At 40.9% G+C, this 17,256-nt stretch overlaps 1 protein-coding gene across 1 annotated transcript in view; it reads left to right on the plus strand.

The window, feature by feature from the left end:
• The window catches only part of lrrc7 (leucine rich repeat containing 7), a 108,531-nt gene that overhangs the window by 71,098 nt on the left and 20,177 nt on the right, over positions 1 to 17,256 (plus strand). Inside the window, exons 15-25 of the mRNA XM_034707367.1 lie at positions 377 to 476; positions 762 to 886; positions 2,460 to 2,714; positions 3,853 to 3,975; positions 5,903 to 6,014; positions 9,192 to 9,516; positions 11,887 to 12,393; positions 13,341 to 13,565; positions 13,726 to 13,954; positions 14,824 to 15,177; positions 16,023 to 16,268. Of these exons, the coding sequence (XP_034563258.1) occupies positions 377 to 476; positions 762 to 886; positions 2,460 to 2,714; positions 3,853 to 3,975; positions 5,903 to 6,014; positions 9,192 to 9,516; positions 11,887 to 12,393; positions 13,341 to 13,565; positions 13,726 to 13,954; positions 14,824 to 15,177; positions 16,023 to 16,268 (2,601 nt within the window). The remainder of the gene's footprint in view (positions 1 to 376; positions 477 to 761; positions 887 to 2,459; positions 2,715 to 3,852; positions 3,976 to 5,902; positions 6,015 to 9,191; positions 9,517 to 11,886; positions 12,394 to 13,340; positions 13,566 to 13,725; positions 13,955 to 14,823; positions 15,178 to 16,022; positions 16,269 to 17,256) is intronic.

Here is a 17,256-nt window from a genome sequence, read left to right on the forward strand (position 1 = left end):
CTGATCTGTAGTAGGAAGTTTTATCAGTTTTAAATTTGGATAGTAATTTGCTAATTTTTACCAAGTGATCTTTATGAATACTGTTTCCACCTGTCAGTCAGATTAATTTCAAAGTAAGATCTAAAGTTTGTTTATATCTAATTAGCTAATTAGCTAGCAACAAAAACATTTCAAGTAAGAGGAAGGATTCACTTCAGATGAAGGTGCAGGTAATAAACATGATCAAGGAAATGTCCCCACAAGAGTACTTAACACAAAGCATATTTGTGTGTGTGTGTGTGTGTGTGTGTGTGTGTGTGTGTGTGTGTGTGTGTGTGCACGTGTGTGTGTGCACGTGTGTGTGTGCACGTGTGTGTGTGCACGTGTGTGTCTGCAGTCCAAGGCTCTGATCCCCCTGCAGACAGAAGCCCACCCTGAAACCAAACAGAAGGTTTTGACCAACTACATGTTTCCTCAGCAACCGCGACATGATGAGGGTACAAACTCTGTGTTCACTTGTCTGTGTATGTTTTCACCTGTGTTTGTGTGTCTCAATCTGTGTGGCCACAGTTTAAGGGCATTTTGAAAGAGCCCCTGAAAGTTTGGTATGTGTGTTATTACTTTCATTTGTGTCACAGAATTAGTTTTTGCTTGCTTCTTAGATGTTGTGTTCTCTGAAGTTTTGCATTTAAATGTTTTTGTGCATGGCTGTCTGTTATGAAAGTATTGAACCCTGCTAAATGAATAACGTTCTAACCCTGTATTGTTTTGTATACGAGCAGATTACCAGTCGGATAGTGACAGCTTTAACCCTACTCTGTGGGAGGAGCAGAGACAGCAGAGGATGACTGTGGCCTTTGACTTTGAGGACAAGAAAGAAGAGGAAGACAACTCTGGGAAGGTTAAGGTCAGCTCTTTCTTTCTGTCTGTCTATCTCTCTTTCTCTATGTCTCTGTCTCTCTTTCTCTCTATCTCTCCCCTTGCTGAGAATAAGAGCAGTAAGGGGTCATTTCAGGCAGCTGGGCCTTTGTACAAGTTTTGCAGAAACAGCATTAACTGACCAGCCACTGGAGCACATCCAACTCTTGAATGAGCCTGGAAACCTTCATGTTGAATCATCAGCGCAAACAGTGAGCACATTCACCGAAATACATCTGTCTTATTGAATAAAGTCAAAGGTTCTAGACTGTGAAGACAACAGAGGATAAAGGAGCATTCCAGATAGATAAATAGATAGGTACATACATACATGACATACTACATACATAAACCAAAGGGCTGCAAATCCCCGGCAATGAACACCCACTGCCCTTGTTATGTTCTTGTTATGGGTATCAATGATGGAAGGCATCAGCGAGGGCCTGTTGCTTTTTGGATGACCACTCAGCTCTCCTGCTTCCAGACCGTGACATTGTTGGGTGATGGCTCTGTAGATGTGCGGTCATGTTGGCAGTGTTTCCATCTGAGTAGGCGTCATGTATAAAACAATGCATGTTATACCGTTTTAAGTAATGTGTGCTATCACTGTCACTGTTAACTTCCCCTCAACTTAAGCGCAGAGTAATTGGATATTTACTCACGGGAGGAGTTTGCTAACCGAGGTGCATGGACTCACAGGCACTCACAAACAAATTGTTGCATCCCTAAAATAAACAGTACATGCATACATACATGCATACATACACACATGCTTGCATATAGACAGACTGTTAAAGAACCCAAATGAGAACTTGAGACTTGAGAGATAACATACAGCTTGGAGTTCATTATTGCATAAATAAACCCTAACAGGGTGATGATTTACATTCCAAGCAATGGCTCTCTTACTCCAGTGTGCATTATCCTGTTTATTACATAGCTGATGAATAATTTAAATCAAAATATATATAATTGATTTAAAAATGGTTTAACACACCTGTTAAAAATTAAAATAAATGCATCCATAGCATCAGTCTGTTACAAACAACATAAGTCTTCTATATAGAAATAACACACAGTAGAATGCCATAACTGAGTTGTCAGAAACCTCCATTCAAGAAAGCCATGTGATAAATAGTCTTTAAATGATTTCTGAGAATGACCTCTTTTTATGTCGTATAGTGTGAAGCTTATCTTTCTAAGTTAACCCTAAAAAGTGTAATTATAGTAAGAAATGTATTTCCCAGAATCCTGCAGTGCTTTCCAAGCTTTTTTAAACACATTGTAGGGGCTTATGAGAGTGTTTTCAACAATAGAGTTGTTGGTACGATAGTGGCAGTGTTTAAAATGTGAGTCTTAAAAACGAAAATGTCAAAAGAAATAAACATCTGCGCATTCAACATGAAATAAGAGAAGGTTTAACTGAAGTTATGTTTTGGGGTAAGATGTTATGCAATCACGCCTTTCTGTCAGCACTGCTACTACAAGCTTGCTCACTGCATGTGTCCTTTATTTGCATGTGTACACACACTCAATCCATATCCATCCATTGTTGTGTGAAGGTGGAGATTAACCTAAAGCGCTACCCAACACCCTATCCTGAGGACCTAAAGAACATGGTCAAGTCAGTGCAAAGCCTTGTGGGTAAAAGTGTACACGCCGGGCACGGGCACCAACTCCAGCACCAGCACCAGCATCAACACCAACACCAGCACCAGCTGAGCACAGGCACTGCCACCTCGGCAGGAACCAACATGGAACACACACACCTCAGCAAAGAACAGTATGAACCCCCATGGCCCCTGCCTCCTAAAGAGGTAGGAAACACACACTCACAGCCACTAGCATGCTCACAGTCACACAATGTTCTGAAAAGTCACAGCACAACTATAATTTGCTTCTTCACTGATGTTTTGTATATCAGTAAGAAATTAACATAAACTTAGAATAATTAGCTGCTATGAGTCATCACTAAATACGACATTCTCTAGTGGGGCTGCAGTGGGGACATCATTTTGCAGACCAGCAACTGCAAGTTAGCGCTCCCAAAAAGCTTGGGTTATTCATATGGAGTTTGGGTTATTGCAGAAAGTAAGCTCTGGAGTGAAGAACAGATGAGCTGTAACGACCACAGTGCCCATATCAGGGAGGCCTTTTTTAAAATGCTGCATCAGGTGTTCACAAGCATGCTTTCGCTCTGATCTGGTACCATGATAAATGTGTCTGGAAAAGTACTAGTTTCTTCTCTTTCTTCTCCACCATGTTATGGTACAACTGGAAACTACTGTCAGGTATATTATCACGTGACAACATCAAAGACAACAATGTAAAGATTTAGCTAAAGTCAAGGTTATTGTTAGCAATGGGTGTTTCCTATCAAATGTTTTAAGACTGTATTTGAAAAATCTAAGTTTAGGGAGATTCAACTGATATTAGGACAAAAATAAGCACACAAAGGTTTATTTCTAACTTCATGTTTCTAATGTATGGACATCTGGGGAGGCCTTGTATAATACTACTGCTAATGTTTGCTTGCTAGCTGCTCACCTTGTTTTGTGGATAGGATTTATTCAGTGTGTGGAGCCAGGCATACAACAATAATAATAACAATCGTATCATATAAAGTAGGCTACTGTTAATGCAGTGCTGTGTGTATATTCTTTACAGTATGTTTTAAGGGAAAGCACTCAATGCAGCGGGCTTGAATTCATGTCAAAGGACAACATCAACATGCCAACAGCTACAACATGCTCACATGATTTAATTCTGACATTAAATCAGACATTCAACAAACAAAAAGAAACACGATAAAAAAGATGAACTTTAGGATGAAGGGACTCCCTTCTGCTCTCTCATTTGTCAGAGCTCAGGACTCATTCAGTCACTTAAGGATAGAGACCTGTGATCATGAAGTTGTAGGACTGGCAGCACAAATAATGTGTGTGTGTCCTCCAGGTGACAGACAGAGAGATGCAGGACTTCTCTCAGTCTCAGCTAATGGATCAGGGATCAATGCATAACTCTGGCATCGACATTCCCAAGAGAAAAGACAAAGAGGACCTGACAGAGAGCTCTGAGGTTTGACTCATAGTGTGTCACACTCACAATACAATACACAGTACACTCAAATAGAAACACAGCTGAATACATTTCATGATTTTAGTCTGAAGATAAGCCAAATTTGGTTCAGGTAAATATATATGTTTCTTTACTTGTTGTCTTAAGAAGTTAAGTTAAGAATATAAGAGTTAAAACAAAGATGACATGTTTAGAAGGGACGTTTAAATAGATATTCTCGAAGTTAGACATTCAAAAGTCATTGGGTGATACATTGAAGGTCTGATAATTGTCGCAGGTTAGTTGAGGAGGTCAGTTTTCCTACTGTATCTATAAGTTAAGTACTCAAAGGCTCCCGTGCCTTTGGAGCATTTTTTCAACAAAAACTCTAAACATTGACTTAAATTTCCAAAAGTCAACATGTTTTTTGAGTTGACTTCATTTTCTGCCTCATAAAGCCTAAGCAAAGATGACTTTTTAAAAAAATATTCTGAAACCTAAAGTCTACACTCATGTTTGGCAGCCAGTCTTCCTCTTCCTTGTCTCTTCTGGTATATTGTTGGCTTCTTGGTGCAATGTGTTCATCTGCAGAGCAGTGGTAGGGCCATGGTTAAAATTACGGGGGAGCTCAGGGAAGCTCAGCTCCTGAAAAGGACAAAAAAGCTCCTTTGAGATGTATAGGGGAGCTCTGAAGAAAAGTTGACTTATAGGTTAATTTTTCGGTACTTTACGGTTCCTGAAATAAACAATAATAGAGTAGTTATATCAATGTTGTGTGTTACTCGCTCATTATATTCCATTTTCCAAACATCTGTCTCCACTATTTCTGTGTCTATTCCTGCTATGCACTCGAATTTCTAGATTTACTTAGCCACCTGAACATCTCCTCACTGAGTGGCCGTGGTGTTTGAACGGACTCGAGCTAAGTCGTCAATTAAGAAAACGCACAGTGTTTTTTATTCAGTATTATTGAGCAGACTTCAGAATTTCAAAAACAATAACCCTGCCTGCTAAGAAAACTTGGATTAACTAACCAAACAAGAGAGACTGACTTAATATAGCAGCTATTGTTTCAGCACCATGGACAGCTCTGTCCTGTTTGTGTGCAGCCTGAGCAGAAGCCTTAGTTTGGATTCTTAGCATTCGTACTTTTTGTGGTTTTTAATGAAACTTTCAGCCCTAACTAAATTATTATTATCATTATCAGTATCATTATTATTGTTTTGTTGCAATCCACAAACAAAAATTTAACTTCAGGAAATGAAGGGACAGTGACATTTAACAACAAATCAACAGAGAGGGACAGAAGAGAGAGAGGGAGCTGCGAGCAGTAGACATCTGTTTTATTTTACAGCACTTAAAAACAAGTTAGCTAAGTAAAAGTCAGCTTCTAAGTTTAACTGATGTGTTGTTCTTAAAGGGATGTGTATGAGAAGGAGAAAGATGTTATCTTTGTTCCTCTGCGTTGTGATTTGGATTTTTGTCTGCACTAATTAGGTTATTAAACCTCTTGCCTGTTTCTTGTATTGTTGTTAATGTGCCCGGGCATATATGAGATGTTACTGACTGGCTGCAGTATAAATTGTTAAATGTTTTCTCATATACCTTTTTATTGACCATGCCGCTAACACTCATGTATTCAGTGGATGCATGTGACTTAGGAGTCTCAATGCACACAGCAAAATAGCGCTCCCCCAAAACCTTCTGTGTGATTCAAATCCTGGGTAGATCTTCATGTATACTGTTATTCAGATTTATTACCAACTGCTGGTAATTAATATTAGCTTTTCATACTGACTGGATATGCAGCTTTATATGACAGAGGTTCTTATTTTGAGGAACTAAAATCTTAACTGAAAGCTGCTCACCTTCTTTTTTTAAACAGCTTAATACCCTGCAAGTTTCTAATGAGGATCCTGAAATGAACCTTCTTTTCCTCCTTCCACAGGACTCGATGGGCGGCTCTCCCAACGATATCCGTATCTCCGACATGAGGCCCACTTTGGTAGAGCCGCCTATGTACAAACCAAAGGTGGTGCTGCTGGGGAAAGACAAGAAAGGTAATGCATTGTACTGAAGACGTACACACAAGCACATACATGAAAAGAGGCTCATACATGCAGACGGATGAGCGCGCTTACACTTCACACAGTAATTTAATGTGTCTGCTGTTTGGAGCTTTGGGGCATGTTGTAATAGTGTCCACTAATTAGTCATGGTGTTAAGCGGATTTAATTCAGCATAAAACAGAGAGAGGGAGGGGATACCAGCTAGCGTCTCCAGTGACTCAAGATTCAAGCTGAAGTGTTCAGCTTTATTCTCGACCCTTTTTCCTTCATTTACCCTAAAGGCCTCGGTTTCATAAAAGCTAAACTAAAGACAGAGAAGTTGTACTAATGAGTCCAAAGCTAATTTTACTGCCTTATCAAAAATCTGTGTTTTGTTCTAAATAAATTAGTCCTCTAATCCTGCCTACTGAGCACGGCTGCTGTTATCTCTGTCTGGTTCAGAGCTCTGCGGGTAATCAAGTCCTTTGTCAGATTAACAGTAACATGATTTGAGCTCAAACAGCTTGTCACTCTTGGTGAATGTAACATTTTATTGAAAGGTCTTGAGCAGAAGTTCATATGAAGTTTTTGTTGACTTGTTTTCTTGAGATTGTATTAGACCTGACTCATACCTACTGGTCTGATTGTTGTCATTTTCCTGTCCCTTGACTTTCCTTTGTTTTGATGCAGCCTACATTTAAGACGTTTAATGAAAGGTTTAGATTTACTTGAGATTTTGATGAGCTAAATAAAAACTAATCCTTGAAACTGGCCAGGACTTTAGTGCAAGTCCTGGCCAGTAACAAGAGCACTGCAGGAATCTGGGTTAAGATAAATATGAAGAGCTTTGTGGGAGGGATCGTACGTTCTGCCCAAGCGGCAACCTCCGGTCTCAAACTGTGAAGCCCATGCAGAAGTGTTATAAACTGCAGTTCATCGAGAATCTGCTTGAGGCTGGCTGCAGAAATAGCCGGAAACCACATAGATGCCCATTAAAAAAAGACCATCTTTGCAGCATTAATAAACATGTTTACAGCCTGGTTCAAAAAAACGGCGTTAATTTCTCTATCGGCACACACTGTACGGGGGGACAAATTTTTTCTAACACAACGGTTCAGAAGATATTAAGATTATGAGTTTTTGCCCAAATAAGGACATGACTGATTTGACTCCCGGTCGGGAACACATAGCTGTTGGCTAGGAGGCTCAAACTCCGCCCCTTTACGTCACACTGCCTGGATGAGTTCCGCATTTCCAATATGACTGCCACTGTCGATTGGCTTCAAAACAGCGCTCAGGAACAGAAGGGTGACGTCACGGATACTATGTCCATATTTTATACAGTCTATGGTCCTGCCTCTAATTATTTGCAGTAACGTATACAAAACTCACATATACCCATTTTTGTATTCAGACTTTAATTTGGTTTATCTCTTTTCACAGCTGCTAAAGTTTAGTACGAGCCATTTATGATGAGCCCGGGCTGTATTTGTGTTGGTAGAGTGAGTTTCTCTCAGTAATCATTTAATACTCTCTAACACTGCAGAGCTATCATGTAGCATTGCATGCTAACTTTAACGACAGCTCTAACTGCTAACTCTAGTCCCTTTTCACACATGAGCTCCTGACATTTTCTAAATAACTTAATGACTCTTTACCCTAATATTTTCAGGAACTTACTTTTCATATACTCACCTCACAGAGTCAAGTTTATTTATTAAGCACATTTAAAAACAGCAGAAGCTGACCAAAGTGCTCAACAATGCATACAAACATGACGTAAAGAAAACAAAAGACAAAACAAACCTCACAGAAAAACTCAAATGCTAACATATAAAAGTAGGTCCATAGTTGAGACTTGAAAGAGTCAACAGAGAGGGCAGACCTGATTGAGGATGGAAGGCAGTTCCACAGCTGAGGGGACTCAATTGCAAAAGCATGGTCGCCATTCAGTTTAAAATTGGATCAGGGTACCGCCAAGAGACTCATGTCAGGGTATCTAAGAGGCCTGGAGGTTGTGAACTGGCTCAAGAGGTCAGTTATATAGGAGGTGACAAGGCCAGAACCTTAAAGTCAAACTGACAGCAAATTGGACGCCAATGAAGAGAAGCTAGGATTGGACTGATGTTATTCATCTTCTAGGAACCAATCAGAGTCCAGGCTGCAGAGTGAGGGAGGGTGAAGGATACTCTGTTCAGTTTAGAAGAGGTGAGGCAGCTGGGTAGTGCATGAAGAAGAAGGCAGCATTAATAAACATGTTTACAGCCTGGTTCGAAACACAGCTTTTGGTCTACGTCACTAATTTCTCTATCGGCACACACTGTACGGGAGGTGAATTTTTTTCTAATGGAACAGTTTAGAAGATATTAAGATTACGAGTTTTGCCCATCTAAAGACATGACTGACTTGACTGACAGACGGGAACACATAGCTGTTGTCTAAGAGGCTCAAACCCCGCCTCTTTACCTCACACTAAGTTTGGTTGAGTTCAGCATTACCAATATGGCTCCCTCCGACTATTGGCTTCAAAACGGAGCTCAGGAACAGATGGGTGATGTCACGGATGCTACGTCCATTATTTATACAGTCTATGGTTTGCATTCACACATGTAGCCCACACTGACTGTCAGGAAACTTTCCGGAGGGCAGTACATGAATGAAAAGGGGTGATGATGTGTTGAGAGTATTTTTACTCACCAATTAGAATGATTTTAGGCGTCAGGGTTTCAAATGTGTGATTGCTGTGTAGGTGAGCCAAGCCGCAGTCAATCAAATTTTATCAGCGACACCCACGCAGTCTGAGGAAATGATCTAAACAGCATTATGAGCTGTTATTAGGCTTTATCAGGGGTCTCTCAGATCTCAATAGATACTTTATGAGACTCACATCTGTATTAAATTGAGTATGCATTTCACTATCACAAGTCAAATATCCAGGGGCTTTAAAATAGGTCACAGAGTGTGTAAAAGGAACCTGAACATGTTCTTAAATGAAGAGAGATAGAAGTGATGTTACTTGCTCCAATAAAAGAAAGACATGAGGGGAGAACTCAAATCCAGGGGGATAAGATAAAGACCGATTTTTTTCCAGACATTACAAAAGACACTTCCTCGTACCTTCAGGGCTTTCAGGAAGAAGATGTGACATTTTAACTGAACAGAGCTATATGTCTCTCTGTCTCTGTCCAGAGTCCACAGATGAGGAGGTGGATAAGCTCCACTGTCTGAACCACAGCGGCTCCTCGGCCACCTACTCCGACTACTCCCCCTCACAGGGCTCCTCCGGCTCCTCCAACCCGCCTGCCAACGCACATTCACACAATATGTCTCACACACACCATCAACAACACCAACACCAACAGCACCAACACCAACAACATCCACACCAACAACATCCACACCAACAACATCAACAACACCAACATCAACAACATCAACAACATCAACACCAACACACACCCGCCTTGCCCGCCCCCAACAAGGACCAGGGACCTCAAACACACTGGACCAACAGGTACACACACTAACACACACGCCTGCTTCATGTTCAATTTCATCACCATCCCTCCCTCCAACTATCCATCATCTCTTCTTCTTCTCCTCTTTCCATTCCTACCCCCCCCCCCCCCCCCCCCCCCCCCCCCCCCCCCTTCCTTCCTCAATCTCCATCATCTATCACCCATGCATCCAATCACTCCATCCGTCCTCTCCTCCCTCCGTCTTTCTCTGCTCGCTCCGTCAAGGTCAGAGACACTCATCAGGATGCTGCAGAGTTCTTCTCTTCAGGATTCTCTCTCTTTCTCTCTCTCTTCTTCTCCTCTGCATCAAAGCTGTCCAGTCCAGGCATCAGTACTATCTAGAGGATTTTTTGACAGTAACATTAAAAAATGAAGCAAACAAAGGGATTCGGTCCTTTACTGAAGTTCTTGCCCTTGTTTCAGAGCGCTTATGTTAAGGTTTGACAGATCTGGGATAAAAAAAAAAACATGAAAAGATGAAATCAAAAAAGAGTTCTGAACCTGTTTCAAAAACAATGAAGCTATATATAAACAACAAGCACCTTGACTTACACTGTCTGCCATGTTTATTTATGGCGTTTTATGTATAGCCTATGTAAGGTTTAAGCTTAATGCTTGTTCTGATATTTGAGCCACAAAAATGAACTTTAACAGAAAAAGTGGTGATTTCAGATTACTGACATTTTAGATCAACTGGAAACCCAAAGAGGCAGGAGCTTCCTAAATGTGATAGAGGATGTCTCTTGTACATAATATTAAGGATAAAAAAATAGAAACAGGGCAGTTGATTAATGTGAATACAATTAGTTGCTAGTAAAAAAAGATGACCAGAAAATGGATGCTCAAGGAATCTCGAGGAGTCTCTGAATGGAAGAAACAGTTCAGGAACTTTATACCAAAAAAAAACCTAGCAGGTGAAAGTTTAAGAAGAATTAGAAATCCTATCATACCCTGAAGCATTGTCTTTGTTTTCATGTATTTATTATACTACTAAGATTTTTAAAGATGTCCTGGGACTCTCAGGAATCTGAGACTTTCTATCCTGCTGTAAAACCCCAGCTACTTTACTTTACTTTAAGTAAGTCACATGATGTCAAGCATTTCATCTCAGTCAATACGACCTTGTCTGTGCTCTGTTGTCCTAAACAAAAAAAATCAGCACACTGAATGTCCTTTTCAACTGTTTAATCCGGGCAATAGTACAGATCAGTAAAAACAACATGCATTTCAGCACAAAGCCTTCCTCAGCGTTCGTTGGATTAAATAGTTGAAAAGGACATTTACTGTGCTGACTTTTTTCTGTATAGTTTCTGTACTGTGTTGTCGTGTCATTTAAAGTGTTAAATTACAGTGTGCTCCTTTTTTGTCCTCTGTTGTCATCATTTTTTGTCATTTCTCTTTTGTAAAACAAAAATTACAGTTAAAACCCCCAAAAGTTTCAGAAAAGTTTTACTCCACATTGAAATATTGTTAAGTTTCTGCACACCTTCACAACAGATGTTTTCTAGGGATGAGTCATTTTCAGTTAATTTTTTTATCACCTCAAGTTTTTGTCGATACTGAATGAAACCCGTACCTCAGCTTCGATATCATGTGTGGATTTTGAGCATTTTCAAGCATCATTCCCAACCATGTCTCCAGAGGCATTAATATCACAGACTGCAAGATTTCATGTCCCTTGTTTCTGCAGTTTTGAAACCCAACTTAAATGTTGTGTTGACTCCCTGCTTTGTAAAGGTTACTGTAATCATGTGAGAACTAAAAAAAACAGGATATATGCTAAAAATAGCCCCAGTGCTCTAAAGTCTCAGGAATCTCACCGCAAAGATTGAATATTTATCAGTTATTCTATTTCTTCTATGACACTACAGGGTTTGAAGAACATCACCAATGTGCACTGCTTTATTATTAGAGAAGTATGCTCTATAAGAAATAGTAGACTGTGTCCTCACCCTTCTCATGTCCCTCTTTGTCCTTATTTCCCCTGCAGGCTAAAGGCTAGTTGTTATTTCTTGACATTAAAGTTGTTCTTTCCCGTGCCCTGCAGTGATAAAAACCCCACTCTGTACACTTGTTCCCTTTCCTCTGTACTTATGATATTTGCAAACTGTAAGCGGTAATTAAGGACTCTAAAGGCATTCATATTTTCTATTCAAGGCGGAACTCACTAACATTAATTGCAACAAACATGGTTGTTGGCCACATTGATTTTTCAGACATCAGAGAGGGAGGGAGAGTTATGCTGCTCTCAGTGCTCCCTGGCTTTGATTAAATGCAGCAATAAATGTAGCATAGCACACGGCCATTAAGTTCATTTTAATATTTTCTGCAGCATAATCAGTGCTTAATATTTTTTATCTTTGTAGACTGGCTCAGTCGTTCCCTAAGCCCATTGACTCAAAGCCCCTGCTGTCTCAGAGGGAAACCCCTCCATCAGGAACCCTGCAGCAGCGTGGGGATCGACGCCCACTGAGTGAGCCTTTTGATTGGGCAGAAGCCCCTCACTATGACAACACAGGTTTTGATGCTGAGGAGTCTCCTCTGGATGGTCCATCCTCCAACACGAGTCAGGGAAACCCACCGCTGGGCTCCAAACCCCGCAGCCAGTCCACACATGGACGCCGCCCCCTCCTCAGGCAAGAGCGAATTGTTGGAGTACCCCTGGAGCTGGACACTCAGACCCTCCCTTACCACAGCAACCAACGCTCCACCCCAGACAATGACCAACAAGGCTCTGGACCTTCTTCCCAGAATCCTTGGCAGAACTGGACCAGAACCCCAAGCCCGCTGGAGGACCGGACAGCCTTCCCCTCCAAGCTTGACATGACGCCCTCCTCTAGCCCCAACCCTGATCGCAAGGATATAGACTCAAGGTGGTTACAATCTTACAGTTAGCTCTGAAATGTGGAGTCCTCTGGACCCCTAATGATTTACAGGTATAGAACTCACAACTGCTGACATTTTCAATCAATCAATCAATCAATCAATCAATCAATCAATCAATCAATCAATCAATCAATAAATCAAGCTTTATTTATTTATATAAATATGAAATGTTATTTATAGCACCTTTCATACAAATCAAATGAAATTCTAAGTGCTTTACGGCTAGTGTAAAAACAAGAACAAAGCAGAAGTAATCAACACCAACAAAAATAAAATATAAGTAATTAAAATAAGTTATAGGATCAAAATAACAACAAGAAAATAAATAGTTAAAAGAAAAAAAAGAAAAGGGTAAGGATACAAATTGGAGATAAATAAAGGCATTAAAAAATAAAAACAAATTGAGACAAATAATAAAAAAAACTAGTAGTTAAAAATAAATAAAACAATAACACATTTTTTTTTATTTCATTGAATATCTATACCTCCCAAACAGTTGGATCATATAGAGAAATATTGCATGATGTAAAAAGTACTCCGTTCGTATGAAACCAAAATCTTGATGGAGTTATAACCTCAGACAGAAAAATGTTTATGGTTTCAATTCCTTTTTTTTTCTTTTTTCTTTGTTTTTTAAACAGCATAATGTTCATTTTGTAAATTATGACCCCATTTAGGGTAAACTCTATGATAAAGCAGGGTATCTTTTATCAATCAGCTACCTAGGATAGACAGCTGTGCAGCATGGCAACCTGTGAGACAAAAAATTGCTTTCTCATCCTCTCCTTTAAAACCGGTTACTTCTACTTGAGTCAGAAAACAAAATGCATTGGCTTAGAGGCCGAGCTAAAGACTCCAGAGGTTTATGTGTTCGGTAATATCTTAGTGGCCAACACCGTCCATGCTCCTGACCCTCCCTTCTTTATGCCCTCAGTCTTGATCAAGGTGCTAGGCCTTTGCCTGGCAGCTGGTCATACCATAACAATCAGAGTGAGCAGAACAGGAAGGATCAGCTCACTGTAAGCGGGGGCAACAAGGTGACCGTGGTGATGAGCAAAAGCTCGGACCGCCTGTCCCCCATGATGAGGGAGACGAGATCCAAGTTTAAGAAGTCCCAGAGCATCGATGAGATCGACATTGGCTCCTACAAGGTCTACAGGTAGGTTCTGTTGAGTTGTTTTCCGCAACGTGAAGTACTACGTTGCATCTTCATTGTCTCGCTGCTCTCTCTCTCTCTCTCTCTCTCTCTCTCTCTCTCTCTCTCTCTCTCTCTCTCTCTCTCTCTCTCTCTCTCTCTCTCTCTCTCTCTCTCTCTTTAGTATTCCCATGGACAGCTACAGTTCTTCCATCGAGCAGCAGACAAGCTTGGACCGTCCAGAGTTGCCTGGTTCCATGGAGCAGACCAGCATGGCACGGTCACAGTCTGCTCCCATGTTAGACGATGAGATGGGCTTCCCAGGACATGGCAACCATAACCAGATGGGACAGAACCAGAAACCTGCAGTTCCACAGAAGGCCTACCACTTCGACCACAACTACAACCCCCAGGTTAGCAACTGTTTGTCACTTTGAGGACAGCTGAGATACGTTATGAATACCATTCTCATGTTTACACACCCAGAAGTTATGGAGCTGTATCATTTCAGTCAGAGTAATATGTCTTGACATATGTAGGTCTAAAATCTCTGCCTTCAAGCTCTGTTTTCTGGTTTCTTCAAACATCGAAGGGAATATCTGGCTCTGAAGCTGCTGAATGCTCCACTTTGTTCGACAACACTCTTGTTTTCTGCTGTTTTGTGTGGTGAGGGAAGCGTTTTTTAATCCAAAGATCTGCTTTCTGAGGTGAAAACAGCACTTATAAATTGATGGGAGTCATCTTCAGCAAATTTCCAGCATGTAAAGCTCTGAAACAAAGAATGGAGGTGTAAATTTGAATAAGAAATGTAGGTAGTCGCCGAAAGCAACGACATCATTTTTCACCACAAGAAGCACCATGGACAGGTTTTATAGACACATTACCTTTTAAAGGGATAGTTTATTATGTTTTTTTTATAAGTGGGCTCGTATGAGGTACTTGTCAGTAATATTCAGCAACAGTGGATCCCAGTCAGCTTGGCCGCTTTGTTGAGAGAGACCAGCTGGAGAACTGGAACAGAAGCTAGGCTATCAACCACTGTTGACAGTGTTGGTGATACACAAAGAAGAACAGCAATAGAAAAGAAAAAGGATGTAGACAATGCAGGGTTTGTTTTAGTGACAAAAATAGACACAGGATATTGATTATGTTAATTATGCTTTAAGGATCCACATAAGACAAGTCCACAGAGCATGTATGATATACTGTTGCAGGGATTTTGGTAATAATTAATGTAATAAAAACTTTCTTGGACTCATTGTTACCCATTCTAACCAATCAGGTAACCATGGACCGCAGAGTCCCTCCCCCCTTCCCCAACACACCCGATTACGTCAACCACTCAACGAAGGCCTTGGAGTACATCACCCAACCAGGGAAGACATTACCCAAGGAGCTAGTGAGCCCCAGGTATCGTGCGTATCCTCCACTGGAGATGTTCTCTTTCCCACAATCGCCCATCAGTCAGGACGGTCCTCCCAGCCAGCAGCAGCAGGCGCCAATCCCAGCACAGCGATCCAGACCAGGGTTTCTGAGGAGAGCGGATTCATTAGTGAGCTCTACAGAGCTGGCTACATTCCGCAGGGTCCATGAAGCCCAGCAGGAGGCGATGCAGGAGGCTCAGTACAGACAGCAGGTAGGAAAACTGGTGACATGACTAATGGCACAAGAATATTTCCCACAATACCTTTCTACTTTTGACTTAGGGTTGCATAAAATATGGACAATATTTCCTGACTCTTCATCCAAATGTTTTCTTGATGATTGGTTAAAGAATTGTGTTTTTATTTTTTAAAGAGGGGGTGTTATGCTTAACATATGGAAACATAGATATAAAGTAATAATGTTTGAAGTCCATACTAAACATGTGCACATTTTTAAATCGCTAGGTATGCATATGATGTAGTATTCCCTCAAAACGTACCGATCTTCCAGAGATCTTCACGAGACTTGCAGAAATGATGAGGTCATTGCATAAGGATCTCTTAACTGGTAGAGCTGTATTTCTCTACCCTCGACAGACCTCCAGAGGGCTAGCCAATCATAGTAAAGGGGTTTGTGGAACAGGAGGCCTTCAAGGGACAGCACCTAAAATGAAGCATTTCAAACAGAAGCTGAAATGAGGGTTTTCTAAAACATCAATGTGAGAAACAAATAGAGATTGTTTTTTTTTAAATGTACATCATGTAACATTACAACAGAGGTACCAGAGGGACAATATAAAGCCTGAATGACAGCATAATACCCCCTTTAAAATATAGCACTCAAAAATTCCCCAGCCACACAACATTTTTTGACAAACCTTTGTTGATGAATTCATAATTTACTTTTTTATTATCACCAAAATATTAAGTCTGTTATTTGACATAACTGCTCACACATATTTCCCTGTGTCATGTCTCTGTATCTTAAGTATCCATTGGTGTTTCTAGGGGGCACTTTTTAAAACTGTCTGGTCTGATTAAGCTCTCCTCTCTTCAGGCGGACCCTCCCCTCTACAGTCGGGCCCTCGTCTACTCCAGCCCCATGGACCACTCTTCCATCACCAACATGTCTGAAAACCAGAGCCAGATGATGCACAACAAGAGAAACGGTCGCTACGATGACGACTACCCCACCTACCAGGAACAGAAGAAGCCCATGATTGGCTATCCGACCAAGAGTCTGACTCAGCGCCGCCCCCTGTCTGCTAGGAGCTACAGCACTGAGACCTATGGAGCATCTCAGGTAGACGGTCTGTCATATATGCTGCCGGACTAAACCTGTTGTAACTATGCAGTCCCTTAATTCGTATATTGTTTTCACTATTGGTTCAATTTAAGTTGGCTTATCTGTAACTTCAAATGCCATGTTTCGTCAGAGCAAGAATCACCTTAAAGGCAGAATCTAACAGAGGAAACTGAAACAGAAAAATGTGATTTTGCACTGTGGCTTTAAGTACAGGAATGTGTGCCTGCTGTGTTCATAAAAATAGAAGATATACTGCTTTTCTCTGCTTTCATGTTTAAGCCATTAGCCAAACAGATGGCTGATTGTAATCCCTTGTTTTAATCCTTTTTTGAACAATTACCTGGTTCCAGGTCATTGTAGTAGCAGACTAAGCAGAGTAGTGCAGGTGTCCTTATTGCCAGATCCAAAGGCATTCCCACTACTATAAATAATCCCTGCAGCATGTTCTGGGTTTGCCCAGAGTCAGACTTTCCAAAAATAGTCGCAGAGAGGTGTCCAGGAGCATACTGATCAGATGCGCAGAACAACTTATCAGGCTCCTCTCAGCGTGAAGAAGCAGGGCAAAGGAGGGGAAGTAGGAGCCAGGAAACAAATAGTGAGCGCTTGTGAATGCACTCTTCAGCCAACAAAATAAGGCATAAGTAAAGGTTTGATTATACTTTATATATTAAACGCCTCTTACATGAAAAGCTTTACCGTTTTTAATGCAATATCTCCGAACAGTCCATGTGATGTTTACATTACTGCAGTATTTGTGCTTATCTGTTGGACATTCTCATTTAACCCTCACAGCACCACAACATGTCGTGCTTGGCACTTAAGATGGGGCAGTCAATCCTTTGATCCTCAACATTATTCCAGGTCTGATATCTTGAGAAACTGTAAAACCATGTTCATAGATTACAAATAGTCATGTTCTCCTTGGAATAAATGAGGTTTAACCCTCCTGTTATGTTGGGTTCTTAGGGACAGCAATATTGTTCGT

This window comes from Notolabrus celidotus, chromosome 2 (assembly GCF_009762535.1).
Source record: "Notolabrus celidotus isolate fNotCel1 chromosome 2, fNotCel1.pri, whole genome shotgun sequence".
NCBI lineage: Eukaryota > Metazoa > Chordata > Actinopteri > Labriformes > Labridae > Notolabrus > Notolabrus celidotus.